At 43.1% G+C, this 14,952-nt stretch overlaps 2 protein-coding genes across 2 annotated transcripts; both read left to right on the top strand.

Moving 5' to 3' along the window:
• Positions 1-5,960: 5,960 nt before the first annotated feature.
• Positions 5,961-6,899, top strand: LOC309854625 (olfactory receptor 1F1-like; the record flags this gene model as incomplete). Its single annotated transcript, XM_082713981.1, has 1 exon — positions 5,961-6,899. The coding sequence occupies one exon, from the start codon at positions 5,961-5,963 to the stop codon at positions 6,897-6,899; it is 939 nt and encodes a 312-aa protein (XP_082570107.1).
• Positions 6,900-14,016: 7,117 nt separating this feature from the next.
• LOC309854231 (olfactory receptor 1F1-like) lies at positions 14,017-14,952 on the top strand (the record flags this gene model as incomplete). Its single annotated transcript, XM_082713060.1, has 1 exon — positions 14,017-14,952. The coding sequence occupies one exon, from the start codon at positions 14,017-14,019 to the stop codon at positions 14,950-14,952; it is 936 nt and encodes a 311-aa protein (XP_082569186.1).

Genomic DNA, 14,952 nt, shown 5'->3' with positions numbered 1-14,952 from the left:
GAAATGGGCTGCATGCTGAGGGCTGAACAAATATAAGTTAATATTCTGAGGCTAATGGGAACCAGTTTTCTCACTGGCGGAAGTGAAAAAAGAGAAGGCTTCAGTAAATCCTATAGAATTGGCATTGGAGGTATTAGTGATGTTCTTTGATAACTTGGTAAAGTTTGTGTCACTGGAAAAGATAGTTGCTCATAGTGACTTTATTATAGCAATTCTAATAATGGTATATTTCCCCCTTGAAATTAACAAGTGACCTGTAAAGTGATATAATCTGATACTATGTGAATATCCTGGTCCCTAACAACTTATTATGTATTGGGTTTTTTTTTAAAGATTTTATTTATTTATTTGAGACAGAGAGAGTGAGAGAGAGCATGAGAGGGAAGAAGGTCAGAGGGAGAAGCAGACTCCTTGTGGAGCTGGGACCCCGATGTGGGACCCGATCTGGGGACTCTGGGATCATGACCCGAGGCAAAACCAGTGGCTCAACCAACTGAGCCACCCAGGCACCCCTACATATTGTTTTAACGTTCTTTCATAATCATTGTCGCAAAGGTTTATTTCACTGGGAGTTAAAAAAATGAAGATTTCCTAGTTATATCATTTTTCTGTATTTTTTAAATTTGAATTCAATTTAGCCAACATCATTAGTTTTAGATGTAGGATTCAGTAGTTCAAAAGTTGTGTATCACACCCAGTACTCATTGCATCCCGTGCCCTCCTTCGTGCCCATCACCTAGTTACTGTGTCCCCCCACCTCCCCTCCAGCAACCCTCAAGTTTGTTTCCTATAGTTAAGAGTCTCTCATGGTTTCCTCCGTCTCTGATGACTTCCCATTCAGTTTTCCCTCCTTTTCCCTATGGTCCTCTGTGCTGTTTCTTATATTCCACATACGAGTGGAACCATATGATAGTTGTCTTCCTCTGGGTGACTTATTTCACTTGGCACAATACCCTCTAGTTCCATCCACATTGATGTAAATGGTAAGTATCCATCCTTTTTGATGGCTGAGTAATATTCCATTGTATGTGTGCGTGTGCGTGTGTGTGTGTGTGTGTGACATCTTCTTTATCTATTCATCTGCCAATAGACAGACATCTCGGCTCTTTCCACATTGCTGTTGTGGACATTGCTGCTATAAACATTCGGGCGCACGTGCCATTTCGGATTCCTACATTTGTATCTTTGGTGTAAATACCCAGTAGTGTGATTGCTGGGTTGTAGGGTAACTCTATTTTCAGCTTCTTGAGGAACCTCCATGCTGTTTTCCAGAGTGGCTGCTCCAGCTTACATTCCCACCAACAGTGTAAGAGATTCCTCTTTCTCTGTAGTCTCCCCAACATTTGCTGTTTCCTGTCTTATTAATTTTAGTCATTTTGACTGGTGTAAGGCAGTATCTCCTTGTGGTTTTGATTCATAGTTCTCTGATGACAAGTGACGTGGAGCATTTTTTCATGTGTCTGGTGGCTGTTTCTATGTCTTCTTGGGAGAATTGTCTGTTCATGTCTTCTTCCCACTTCCTTTTTTAAAAAATTTTTTATTTGACAGATCACAGATAGGCAGAGAGGCAAGCAGAGAGAGAGGAGGAAGCAGGCTTCCTGCTAAGCAGAGAGCCTGATGCAGGGCTCGATCACAGGACCTTGGGATCATGACCTGAGCCGGAAGGCAGAGGCTTTAACCCACTAAGCCACCCAGGTGCTCCATCTTCTGCCCATTTCTTGACTGGATTATTTGTTCTTTGGATGTTGAGTTCTCTATAGATCTTGAATATTAGCCCTTTATTTGATATGTCATTTGGAAATATCTTCTCTCATTTTGTAGGCTGCCTTTTCGTTTTGTTGACTGTTTCCTTTGTTGTGCAGCAGTTTTTATCTTTTTTTTAAAAGGCTTTATTTATTTATTTGATGCAGGGAGAGAGAAAGAGAGCACACAAGCACAGAGAGGGGCAGGGGGAGAAGCAGAGGGAGAGGGAGAGACAGACTCCCCACTGAGCAAGGGGCTCGATGGGGGACTTGATGTGGGGCTTGATCCCAGGACCCTGGGATCATGAGCTGAGCTGAAGGCTGACACTTAATCGACTGAGCCACCAAGGCATCCTTCACCTTAACTTTTAAAACAGCTTGCTAATCTACCCTTTTGTCTTAAGTGTTCCTTCTCCAATCCTTTGTTCAACTCAGATGATGGAAGAAGTAGTGGATCACAGTAACTAGATGTTTTTTTCAGGGACATTCTTTCCCATTTCCATTCTTCGGATCTGTTTGGAAACTCCCCCACCCCCTCTATTTAGTCGTGCTGATAACGTACATCCCTGGATTCTCACATGGTGGGCATTTGGTTGATGACCCAGGATGACTAGAACATCCCACTTTCCCATCCAGAGCAGTTGGCTCAGATGTGGGCGTAGGTCCAAGAAGGAATGAACACAGCCTTGCCTGGAATTAATAAGTAAACACTGCAAGAGGCGCCTGGCTGGCTTAGGCAATAAAGCATGCGACTCTTGATCTTGGGGTCCTGAATTTGAACCCCATATCATGGTAGGGTTTATTTTTTAAGATTTTATTTATTTATTTAACAGAGAGACAGCAAGAGCAGGAATGCAAGCAGAGGGAGTGGGAGAGGAAGGAGCAGGCTTCCTGTTGAGCAGGAAGCCTGATGTTGGGCTCCATTCCAGGACCCCAGGGGTAGGGTTTACTTAAAAGATTGCAAGTCTCTGTACTTTATGCCATCCCACAGTGCCCACATCCAAAAGGAAATAAATATTTTTTAAAGTTAAAAAAGAAGGGTGCCTGGGTAGCTCAGTCGTTAAGCATCTGTCTTCGGCTCAGCTCATGATCCCAGGGTCCTGGAACTGAGCCCCATGTCTGGCTCCCTGCTCAGTGGGTGGCCTGATTCTCCCTCTTCCACTCCCCCTGCTTGTGTTCCCTCTTTCTCTGTGTCTCTTTCTGTCAAATAAATAAATAAATAAAATCTTTAAAAAAATTTTTTTGAAAAAAAAGTTTAAAAAAGAAATCACTGGTAGAGAGAAGTTCTCTGTGCCCAGTAATTGCTAGTCTAGGAGGATGTGAGTTTGGAGCTACTGGTGGACATCTTGTCTGCAACGTGGAGAGAGGCAGTCTGTAGAATGAAGTCAAACAGAAAAAACAAAATAGATAAGAAATACAGGTCCTAAAAAATATATATATATATATGTATATATATATATACATATATATATATATATGGGTCCTGATGTCATTATTTGGGTCCCTTCATCTAGCCCTGCCTGAAACTTGCAAGCACTTTGGACTTTGCAATTACATTCACCAAAAGATTCTACTTCTCCTTAAGCTGATAGGAGTTAGTTCCTTATCACTTGTAAACAGTGTCTTCAGTAATCCAGTGACCATGTTTCCCTTCTTCCACAGATGCTTGGTAACTAACATTATGAGGTTTTTTTGGGGTGTGTTTTTGGAGATAGAATGTACAGAAATTGATATCTGATAACATGTGTCTGATGGATACATGAGGACTCATTATGATCCTGAAGTTCTTATGTTGAGTTACTAGGAGTAGGTGAATATTTATTAAGACATCATAACCAGGGTGCCTGGGTGGCTCAGTGGGTTAAGCCTCTGCCTTCAGCTCAGGTCATGATCTCAGGGTCCTGGTGATCGAGTCCCGCATCGGGCTCTCTGCTCAGCAGGGAGTCTGCTTCCTCCTCTCTCTCTCTCTGCCTGCCTCTCTGCCTACTTGTGATCTCTCTCTGTCAAATAAGTAAATAAAATCTTTTAAAAAAAAATGGAAAAAAAAGACATCATAACCAGCATGAAGAACACATTGTTCACAAATGACCCAAAGTGGAAGACCAGTTAGAGAAGCACTCTGGTTCCCAGAATACAGTTTAAAAAAAAAATGATTCAACTGCCACTTCTGATGGAAGTGTGTGTTTTTCATGAGTAACCCTTTAATATTATCACCTCAGGAAAGTAAACCTTATAGTGCACGAGACCAAAAACTTTATGGGCACCTTAATGTGAGATCTTGCCATCAGTACTGTGGAGTGAGAGCTATTGGACTCAGAAATTCTGTCTTCCTCCTGGCATCCATGTCATATTAACTGACAAATGGACAAAACAATGGTTCCTATTCTTCCTCATTTATCCCCAAAATTAAAATATAGACTAAAAAACTTGTCAACTGGCCCCTTATAAAATGACTATTGCTATATGAAGATAAATACAAGACAATGTTTCCAAATGGCATTTATCCAGATTATAGATGACTGAGCAGAGAGGGAAGGATGTAAATATCACTTCATCCCTCCAGCCTCTAGATAGTGGACATGGTCTAAGCCCAGTGCATTGATGAGATTAGGAGTCATGAGATGTTAAACATAAATTACCTCATTTAATCTGCACAGCTGTACAAGATGAATATTATTTTGTGATTCTGTGCAGGTTGATAGATTTCTCAAGGTCACACAACTGGTAATGTTGGATCTGGGAATTAGCTGCACATCTGTGTGAATCCAAAGTTTATTCTCTTAATTCATATACAGCATCATGTATATTTCCTAACAAGGATACCATCACAGCTTGGGTGGGAGATAAAATATAGGATTGTGAGTTTTTTCTAGCAGAAAACTTGTTGCTAATGATTTCCCCCAAGATAGCTTCTTTTCCAATGTTGCCAAGCTCTAAAGCAGCAATAACATAACTCTGATGGCAGGCCTTTATTAATCAATGCTGGATCCAAAAGAGCCCAAGGAGAAGAAGGGAGAATTACCTGCTGTTTATCTCTAACGAGGCTCTTAGGGAATATGGCCCTAGTGGCCATGGAAGCTCTTGTAAAGGGCTAGCCCTCTGATTCCCCTAGACATCTTTTCTGCACCAAGGGTTGTATATGCCAGACATCCTTTCCTTTCTTGTACTTGTACACAGGACAAGTCTGTGTACTCCAGCCCTTATTCAAGCACACTGAGCCTGAAAACCCCAATGACAAGTCCCTTTTCCTCAAACCAGTAATCTCTGGCCAGGTCTGGAAAAGTGAAGCAAGCTTGGGACTTCTGGTGACCGTGATGACTGCTGTTCTTTTTGGGGTAAGAGTCAGATCAGTGGGACTTTATCAATAACTGACTGCTAAAGTGTAACCCTTTTCGGGGGGGGGCACTCCTCACTACATCTTTCTTTAAAGTGGAGCCAAAGAAACAGTTCTGAGCTCATCGCCATCCGTTGCGGTCACCTAGCCATGACCATGTATATCTTCTATGTCCGTGAGACCTGAACTGTGGAGAAAACCACTTGGCCGAGTGTCTGCCCCTAACATGGGGTCATTTCCATTTCCATTTTACAAGTTAGACTGAGGGCTGGCTCAAAGCTCTGTAAAGTGCTCAGAAAATGTTAGCCCAGGAAGCAGCAGCAGCAGTATGATCGTAGCGATAGATCACTGGTGTAAGCCTCAGAGCGAATATGTTAGGAATGTGTAATGTCTGGATTAGAGATAATGGAACTGAGAAATGTTCTCTAAGGCAACACCCTCATGATAATCATGGCACCAATATCCACATGTTAGGATGTATGTTTACCATATGTCAGTCTCTATGGTAACCGTTTACATGTGTTCTCCAGTACTCATTCTAAATGTCTATTAATATTCTTATATCTATAGTGATTTGTGACACTATTTGAAGACACATGGTCATGACAGAAGGTTCAAACATACAAAGAGTGTATGGATAAGACCACTGTCACAATCTTTCAATGGCCTTCCAGAAGCACTGCCCTCATTTTGCTAATGAAAGGATGGCGGCACAGGAAAGGCCATCCCTGGCCAAACACAACGAGAGCAAGGTTCTAATGCCTCACCTATGCCACACAGCCTCTCTCTTTGCAGTCTTCTTAGTTGTCCCGCTGTAACCAACATTTCCCAGGCTCGTGAATTTTTCCTGCTTTACCTGCCTCTGGGCTCAGGCGTCCAGCCCCATGAGAGGGGCTAACCAGTCGAGCGTCTCTGAGTTCCTCCTCCTCGGGCTCTCCAGGCAGCCCCAGCAGCAGCAGCTCCTCTTCGTGCTCTTCCTGAGCACGTACCTGGCCACGGTCCTGGGAAACCTGCTCATCCTCCTGGCCGTCGGCCTGGACTCCCGCCTGCACATCCCCATGTACTTCTTCCTCAGCAGCCTGTCCTTCGTGGACATCTGCTTCGCCTCCACCACTGTCCCCAAGATGCTGGCCAACCACATATTCGGGACTCAGACCATCTCCTTTTCTGGGTGCCTCACACAGATGTATTTTGTATTCATGTTCGTGGACATGGACAATTTCCTCCTGGCTGTGATGGCCTATGACCGCTTTGTAGCCGTATGCCACCCCTTACACTACTCAACAAAAATGACCCCCCAGCTCTGTGGCCTGCTGGTCGCGGGGTCATGGGTCATCGCCAACCTGAATGTTCTGCTGCATACCCTGCTGATGGCTCGACTTTCATTCTGTGCAGACAATGCCATCCCCCACTATTTCTGTGATGTGACGCCCCTCCTGAAACTCTCCTGCTCTGACACATACCTCAATGAGATGATGATTCTGACCGAGGGTTCTCTGATCATGATCACTCCATTTATTTGCATCCTGGCTTCTTATGTCCGTATAACCTGTGCTGTCCTGAGAGTCCCATCCACAAAGGGAAGATGGAAAGCCTTCTCCACCTGTGGCTCCCACCTGGCTGTGGTTTCTCTCTTCTATGGCACCATCATTGCTGTGTATTTCAACCCTTTGTCCTCCCACTCTTCTGAGAAGGACACCGCAGCCACTGTGATGTACACAGTGGTGACCCCCATGCTGAACCCCTTCATCTACAGCCTGAGGAACAGGGACTTGAAAAGGGCTCTTGGAAAAGTGGTTGGTAGGAAGACATTTTCCTTCTGAGGAGAGGATCAAAGCTGAGTTTTATTTCCATGCTTATTGTTTCTATCAGTTAGTTTAAGATAGCAGCTGTTTTGTCAAAGACAGCCTGGAAACAAACATATGGATGTTTGTGCTAAGAGCATGTCGTAGGCTGTTGCTATTTATTTACTTGGTGACTGAATTCACCCATAACCCGCTGCATCTACCAAGTAATGAGACTTCTTTTTAATGACTAACTTCTGAATTACTTTACATCCAAGTCAGGTATTTCCTTTTTTTAAAATTAAAAAAAAATTTTTTTAATTTTTTTTTGCAGGGGAGGGGATAGAGAGAGAGAGAGAAAGAGAATGAATGTTAAGCAGGCTCCATGCCCAGTGCAGAGCCTAACATGTGGCTTGATTTCACAACCATGAGATCCTGACCAGAGCCAAAAATCTAGAGTTGACACTTAACTGACTGAGCCACCCAGGTGCCCCTCAAGTGTTTCCTTTTTAAGTCGTCTCTCTGGAAGGATACATGCTACACTTGTTTTTTAATATTAGAATTACCTGGAAGCCCTTACAATCCACTGCTCCAGGCCCTAACAATGACCAGATAGATCAGAATCTCTTGGGGTAGGGGAAGCCACAACACAGATTGTAAAAATCTCAGATGACTCTAATGTGTGGTCAGGGTGGGAATCACTGGTCTAGCTCATATTCCTTACATATCCTCTGTTGGTCAGTCATAAAATTGGGTGACAAAAATGGTCAGAAAAATTAGTGTTGAGGGTCACCTGGCTGACTCAGTCAGATGAGCACACTACTCTTGATCTCAGGTCAAGATAACTTTAAAAAATTGTTTTGAGACTCAGGCAAAAGAACAGAGTAAAATATGAGGACTAAAGTGGGTGATAAAATTTCAAGTGAGACTCAGAGGCCCTGGGGGTCACATGGCCCAGAGCTTCCAGAGGTTAAACAGCACAGAATGGGAAGATACTCTGGTTGCAGGGATCCCAGCTGACTGTCAGAGGTACATGGTCTTTGATACCAGGGAAGAAAATTGACACTTGCTGTTCCCACTGTCTGGACCAATTCCCCCTACTTTCTTCTTTGTGGCATTAAGGACACAACTCTCCCCCAACATCAACACCCTCCTGCACTTTCAAGAGGCAAGTCAAATGTTGCCTCCATGGGTGCCTCCTGATTCCCGAGCTCTATTTTCATCTTTGGTTTATTCTTCTACTCCAGCAAGGGCTTTCCACAAATTATAAGCTCTTCCATACCCAAATTCACACAATATTCACCTTGTAACCCAGTACACTCCACTGCTTCTAGACCAAGAGCCTTGCTGAAAGAAAAAAAAATGTGATGAGTGAATACTGCCTTAGCTTTTTATTTGGACACTATTGTTTTTTTTAAAAATTTCCTCATTTAAAAAATATCCTTTTGAATTAGACAAGTAGTACCTATGCATGATGGGACATCAAACATCAAAAAGAATTAAGTTAAAATAACCTGCAATCTTGCTACTCCAGGATAACTGCTGTTATACAGCGGTGGGTACAATTTTAGAAAAGCTGGCTGCAGTATTTCCATATTATTTGGTGTTCCAATCTTCTACCTCCTTCTTCCCATGTCAGTAAAGGTCTTAGAAATGTGATTTTAATGGCTGTGTAATATCTTATCCATTCATAGAGTCATTCTCTGGCCCTGAACAATTTCAAGTGTTTCTGTGCTATAAATCATGCTGCTGCATATGTCTGGTGTATAATTCTTTGTTTGTGTCCCTTAATCCCACATAAGACTTAGATGACCAATTTCTTCAGCTTATAGTAAAATTAAAGTCATCGTTTATTATATTTTCATTATTTCTGCCCCACGTTATTTGTAATGTATAACCGGGCTGTCCAATACCTGCCTCTTGGCGTCAAAGTACTCAGAAGCTCATTCAGAAGAGTCAGCCAGTCCTCCTTCCCCCAGCCAGGCGGAGAGAGAACCGGAAGTTGGGTCCACCCATAGGCATGACTGTGCAAATGACTAGCACACAGTGTAGCTCCTGAATCTTGATTTTGTTTGGTCTGCAGGAGACCTGTCTGCTGCAGCAATGATGCTTGTGGTTCACATGCCTTTGGGGACAGCACTGGGACCCTCCTATGGCCTCAAGCTGTAGCTATCTGAGTTCAGTTTTACTTTATCCTCCACTAAAGCCTGACTGTGGGCCATGGTGGCTACAATTACGGGGGCTTCCAGTTCCACAGTGTCAACCAAGAACACCGGCTCATATTTACACTTCTACCTTTGACAACCTCTCTGAATCCTTGGGGTCTTTTTATGTGGCATAGACTTCAATTGGGCTTTTTCTAAGATATGGTTATATCTGTAAAATAGAATTCACAAAAGTGTATATGAAAATTATAACAGGGGCGCCTGGGTGGCTTGATGGGTTAAAGCCTCTGCCTTTGGCTCAGGTCATGATCCCAGGGTCCCGGAATTGAGCCCCGCATGGGGCTCTCTGCTCAGTGGGGAGCCTGATTCCCTCTCTCTCTGCTTGCCTCTCTGCCTACTTGTGCTATCTCTCTCTCTGTGTCAAATAAACAAACAAATAAATAAATAAAAGAAAATTATAACATTCTGATAATGTTTTTATTGATCTGTAAAATCTTATAATTAGTATTTCAACATTTTTTCTATTTATTAATAGCTTTAACTTTTTAACTTGATGTTAGATTTTGGGGGGCACAGAGGTTCACAAAGATTGTACATTCATTATGAATTTGTATCTTTTAGTAACAGAAAGACCTTTGTTCTCTTTAATTTTTCTAATATTAACCTAAGTATTTCCTAAGGAATTCCTTAAGGAATACTTTGGTTAATACTGAATCACCAGCTCTACTTTTTTCTTGGCTTGTATTGGCTTGTTCTTATGGACTTTCTGAAGTAGTTGACTTGGATGTAGGATTCTTTCCCTGTTTTTCAGGATATTTTTCTAAAGCTTCTAGTACCTGAGAAAAAAATCAACTACAGTCCTTTGCCTGGAAAGAATTAGTCAACAATGAATATTTCCATCTCCATCGCCTGTTTACTATGAAAAAAACAAACAAATGAAATTTTATGAGTATAAAATAAATACATGCTTGGTGGGAGATAGTACTCCATGGGTCTCTAGCTTTTCTGTACATTAGTGAGCAGAGATAGTCCCTGCTTCTGTTCTAGACCATATTCTTCAAAGATGTTTTTATAGGGAATAGCCTTGGAAGACGAAAATGGTCTTTCCAGAGCAAAAAGTGTGGGGTTTTCACCATCCAGTATAATAAATACAATGTTTCCTTCGGGAGTAAATGTCAGGAAGGCTTATTCTCACTTTAATTTGATTTCCTAAGCTTGAGGATTCTCTTCTCTAGATCATCTACTGTGTACACAGGTGCTGCCTGGCTTTATTCATGTCATGCTGTGGGAATTGGGGCTTAAGGAACTGGTATAAAGGCTGCTGCTCTGGTTTCAGTTACTGGTGTAATAAGGTCCTTCTGGCCCGAGAATTTTGTGTCTTCTGCCTCCATCCATGAAATTCCCAGACTAGCTTGTTAACTAGCAAGCAGGGTAAAATCTCAGATTCTCTGTAGTTCTTGACATTGTTTATTGTTGTTTTAAAAACAATTTATTTATTTATTTAAGAGAGAGGCAGACAGATCATGAGTGGGGCAGGAGGAACAGAGGGAGAGAGACAAGCCGACTTCATGCTGAGTGCTGAGCCCAATGCAGGGCTTGATCCCGTGACCCTGTGACCATGACCTCAGCTGAAATCAAGAGTTGGACACTGGAAGAACTGAGCCACTCATGTGTTCCTTGACACTAATTGTTGAAGAAAGGTTTTGGAAAATGCAGAAAATTATCAAGAAGAAGAAAAATATCAGAAAAACCCTGAAATCTGAATAGTTTGGTTTCTGTGTTCCTTTAGCATTTTAATTATAATGGTTCTCTGGAAACAATAAGGATGGCTAAGCGATGTTGGCTGACCGAAACACACACACTCAACTTCGAGGCCCTATTGCATTTAGCATATTTTTTATTTTATTGTATTTTTTTAAAATTCTTTATTTATTTATTTGACAGAGAGATAGAGAGCACAAGTAGGCAGAGCAGCAGGCAGAGGGAGAGGGAGAAGCAGGCTCTCCACTGAGCAGGGAGCCCAGTGTGGGGGTTGATCCCATCCTGGGATCATGACGTGAGCCAAAGGCAGCCGCTTAATGGACTGAGCCACCCAGGCATCCCTAGCATATTTTTTAAAAAAGTGTTTTCCTTAAGCATATAATTTTATGAAATATAATTGATGCCATCTAGCTCTTTTCTTAAGTTCTTTATCTCCTTGGCATTCTTTACAATGAGGTTCTTAGGATAGAATGAATTGTGGATCTCAATCATTTGCTCCTGTGTAATACAATTACATGTAAGCATGCCCTTTTCATGGCCTCATGGAGATGGAGTGCCCTTCCCTGACTCTTGACTTGGTGTTTGGCCGCATGAGTTGCTTTGGCCAAGGCGATGTCTATGAAGATGATCTAAGGAGAGGCTTCGGATGGGCTTGCACAGTTGGATTTGCTTCTGTTCTCCATGTTCCACCAGAACATACTCTGGGTCACGGTTGCCCCTCCAGCCCAGGACCCAGGAGGAAAGAAAAACAGAGAACATGAGCCCAACCCACAGTGTGGTGCCAAGTCCCCATGATCCACAGTATGAAGCTCAGCTGTTCTGTACCCCAGCAAATAGGTTATTGATTTTCTAAGCCACTGAGGTTGTGGAGTTTGTTGCAAAGTATCACTGTGATAATACATTACCGATACAAGGTTTTGGGTTTTTTGTTTTGTTTTGAAACTTAGGTCTTAGCTTCTGAGACACCAATTTTTATATGTTCCTGCACTGTTTCCTGGTTCCTGTCTTACAGATCACATTTGCTAGCCTGTCTTCTGCTGTCACCTCATTGTATGTTACTGTCCTTATGGGTTTTACCCTTGGATTTTTTTCCTTCACATTTTGTTATTTCTCTCTGGACAATCACATCCACTTTCATAGCATCAAATAAACGTATGTGCTTATGATGACTTCTGAACAATGCGAAGCCAGACCCTGCCCTGAACTGTAGGCCCCAAACATCTGACTCTTGGGTCCTTCCACCTGGATGTCCTAATAGACAATGTGTGATCTTTCCTGTCTGTCTTCTTTCACTTAGATTAATGATTTTGGTTCATCCCTGTTCTAACATGTATCAGGACTTCATTCCTTTTTATGGCTGAATAATATTCCAATATATATGCAGATTATTGTACATTCCATTGTTTAGCCACTCATTGATGAAATCAATATTCTTTTTTTTAAAAGATTTACTTATTTATTTGAAAGAGAGAGAGCCAGAGAGAGAGAGCTTGAGTGGGGGGAAGTGGCAGAAGGAGAGGGAGAGTGAATCTCAAGCAGACTCCATGCCCAGTGTAGTGTTTGATGCAGCGCCTGACCACACAACCCTAAGATCATGGCCTGAACCAAAGTCAAGAGTCAGACACTTCTTTTAATGAAATCCTTTTCTGCTAAAATTCCACAATTGCAACTAAGGACCCAGAGTGAAACATGCCAGAATGTAACCAAGCATCAGGAAAGGACTTGCACCAAGAATTGGAACACCGTGAAGATTTATCCAACTGATATCTTCTTCCTCTGTGTTTATTCCTCAAACTTCCTCTACTTCTCAGTCTGTCAAATAGTAATGCACAGGCAGAAGGTTGAGCTTATACATTCCAGGCAAGCCACACAATGACATGGACCAGCTATCTGTAAATCCTAGTTCCAATTACCCTGGTCCAACCAGGTATGGTGAAGGAAAGAGGATGTGGCACAAACATGGTGGCTGAGACCCTACTGCTACTACTGTTTGGATTCAGGGCTTCCATTCAGAAAAGAGCCAAACAATGTCCAGTAGACTCAAATCCCAAAAAAACACTGGCCCTTATGGCCTGGAGTTTATAAATCACAGCATGCTGGGTTCTCCTGGAGACAACTTCCCTTAAATCAGGCTCTCATTTTCCCCACAGGCCCATGGTTTACTCTCATCTCTGTAATGTGCTCTCAACATTCCCACTAGTAAAATGGAGATTAGGAATCACTAATCTTCTTGAAAGATAACTAGACACAAGAAAGCCAAGGCGACACAGAAAACACAGGAACAGCCCAGTGTCTGAAAAAAAAGGAAATGAGAACAAGGACTTAATAACTGAATTTTCACATCTATGGGCACACGCCCAGATCACTCCAAAGGCATTTTGTCTTGGATTTTTCTCTATCACGGCAGCCTCCTTTCTACTATCTTCCAAGTTCTGACCCAAGAGTTACATCTAAACCTTAGATAATATTCTTTGTCTTTATTGTTTGGTCCAAAAGGCCAAACGTAGGCAAGACAATTATTCTTTTCTCATCTCTAATGAGGCTCTCAGGGAATCTTGTCCCAGTGGTTGTGAAGCTCCTGTAAGTGCTTGCTCTGTGATTGGCCTATACACCTTCCCTGAACAGATGTCTGAGACCATGAATCCCCACTCTTCAGTCACTCCTTACCTGCCTATATTTCCAAGACCCTCCAGTCTCTACAATGAGGAAAAGCAATGGTCAGTTATGCAGAACTGGAGAACACTTGGTAGCAACAGCCCCAACCTCCCTTCAGGTAAGATGGTGGAAGTAGCAACATCAGTATCTATTAAGACACAGAGATTTTTTAGGAACCTCCTCCATTACATCTTCCAGATACAGGAATTTAATAATAGAAGCCCTAAATCCATCGGATGACACTCTAGAACCCAGTAATAATCAACTGTTTCTCTCATCTCTTCTGAATTACACAGGAATTGGATAGATTGGGGCAGGGGGCAGGATTGGGAAAGGTAAGCAGAGCCACGTAGTCAGGCCATGTGTTAATCTGTCTCTTTTTAAAGGTTAATGTGTGTGTTTTCAATACAAATTAAGTTGGAAGTTGGAAGTACCAGTTGGGTGGACACATCCTCTTAGTAATTTTATGAACTGATGCGTGCATGTGATCCTGCATGAGTCTGATCCGCTACATCCAAACCATCCCTGCACAAGGATCTGCCCTCACTATTCTTTGTTAATCTGCGTCCAGCCCCATGAGAGGGGCCAACCAGTCGAGCGTCTCTGAGTTCCTCCTCCTCGGGCTCTCCAGGCAGCCCCAGCAGCAGCAGCTCCTCTTTGTGCTCTTCCTGAGCATGTACCTGGCCACAGTCCTGGGAAACCTGCTCATCCTCCTGGCCGTCGGCCTGGACTCCCGCCTGCACATCCCCATGTACTTCTTCCTCAGCAACCTGTCCTTCGTGGACATCTGCTTCACCTCCATCACTGTCCCTAAGATGCTGGCCAACCACATACTCGGGACTCAGACCATCTCCTTTTCTGGGTGTCTCACACAAATGTATTTTCTCTTTGAGCTTGCTGACATGGATAATTTCCTCCTGGCTGTGATGGCCTATGACCGCTTTGTAGCCGTATGCCACCCCTTACACTACTCAACAAAGATGACCCCCCAGCTCTGTGGCCTGCTGGTCGTGGGATCATGGGTCATCGCCAACCTGAATGCTCTGTTGCATACCCTGCTGATGGCTCAACTCTCCTTCTGTGCAGACAATGCCATCCCCCACTATTTCTGTGATGTGACGCCCCTCCTGAAACTCTCCTGCTCTGACACATACCTCAATGAGATGATGATTCTGACCGAGGGTTCTCTGATCATGATCACTCCATTTATTTGCATCCTGGCTTCTTATGTCCGTATAACCTGTGCTGTCCTGAGAGTCCCATCCACAAAGGGAAGATGGAAAGCCTTCTCCACCTGTGGCTCCCACCTGGCTGTGGTTTCTCTCTTCTATGGCACCATCATTGCTGTGTATTTCAACCCTTTGTCCTCCCACTCTTCTGAGAAGGACACCGCAGCCACTGTGATGTACACAGTGGTGACCCCCATGCTGAACCCCTTCATCTACAGCCTGAGGAACAGGGACTTGAAAGCGGCCTTAAGAAAAATGACGGGCAGGAAGACATGCTCTTAG

This window comes from Mustela nivalis (genome assembly GCF_964662115.1).
Source record: "Mustela nivalis genome assembly, chromosome: 19".
NCBI classification, from domain to species: domain Eukaryota; kingdom Metazoa; phylum Chordata; class Mammalia; order Carnivora; family Mustelidae; genus Mustela; species Mustela nivalis.
Note: the sequence above shows the minus strand (reverse complement) of the source record. Positions and strands in the feature narration are given on the sequence as shown.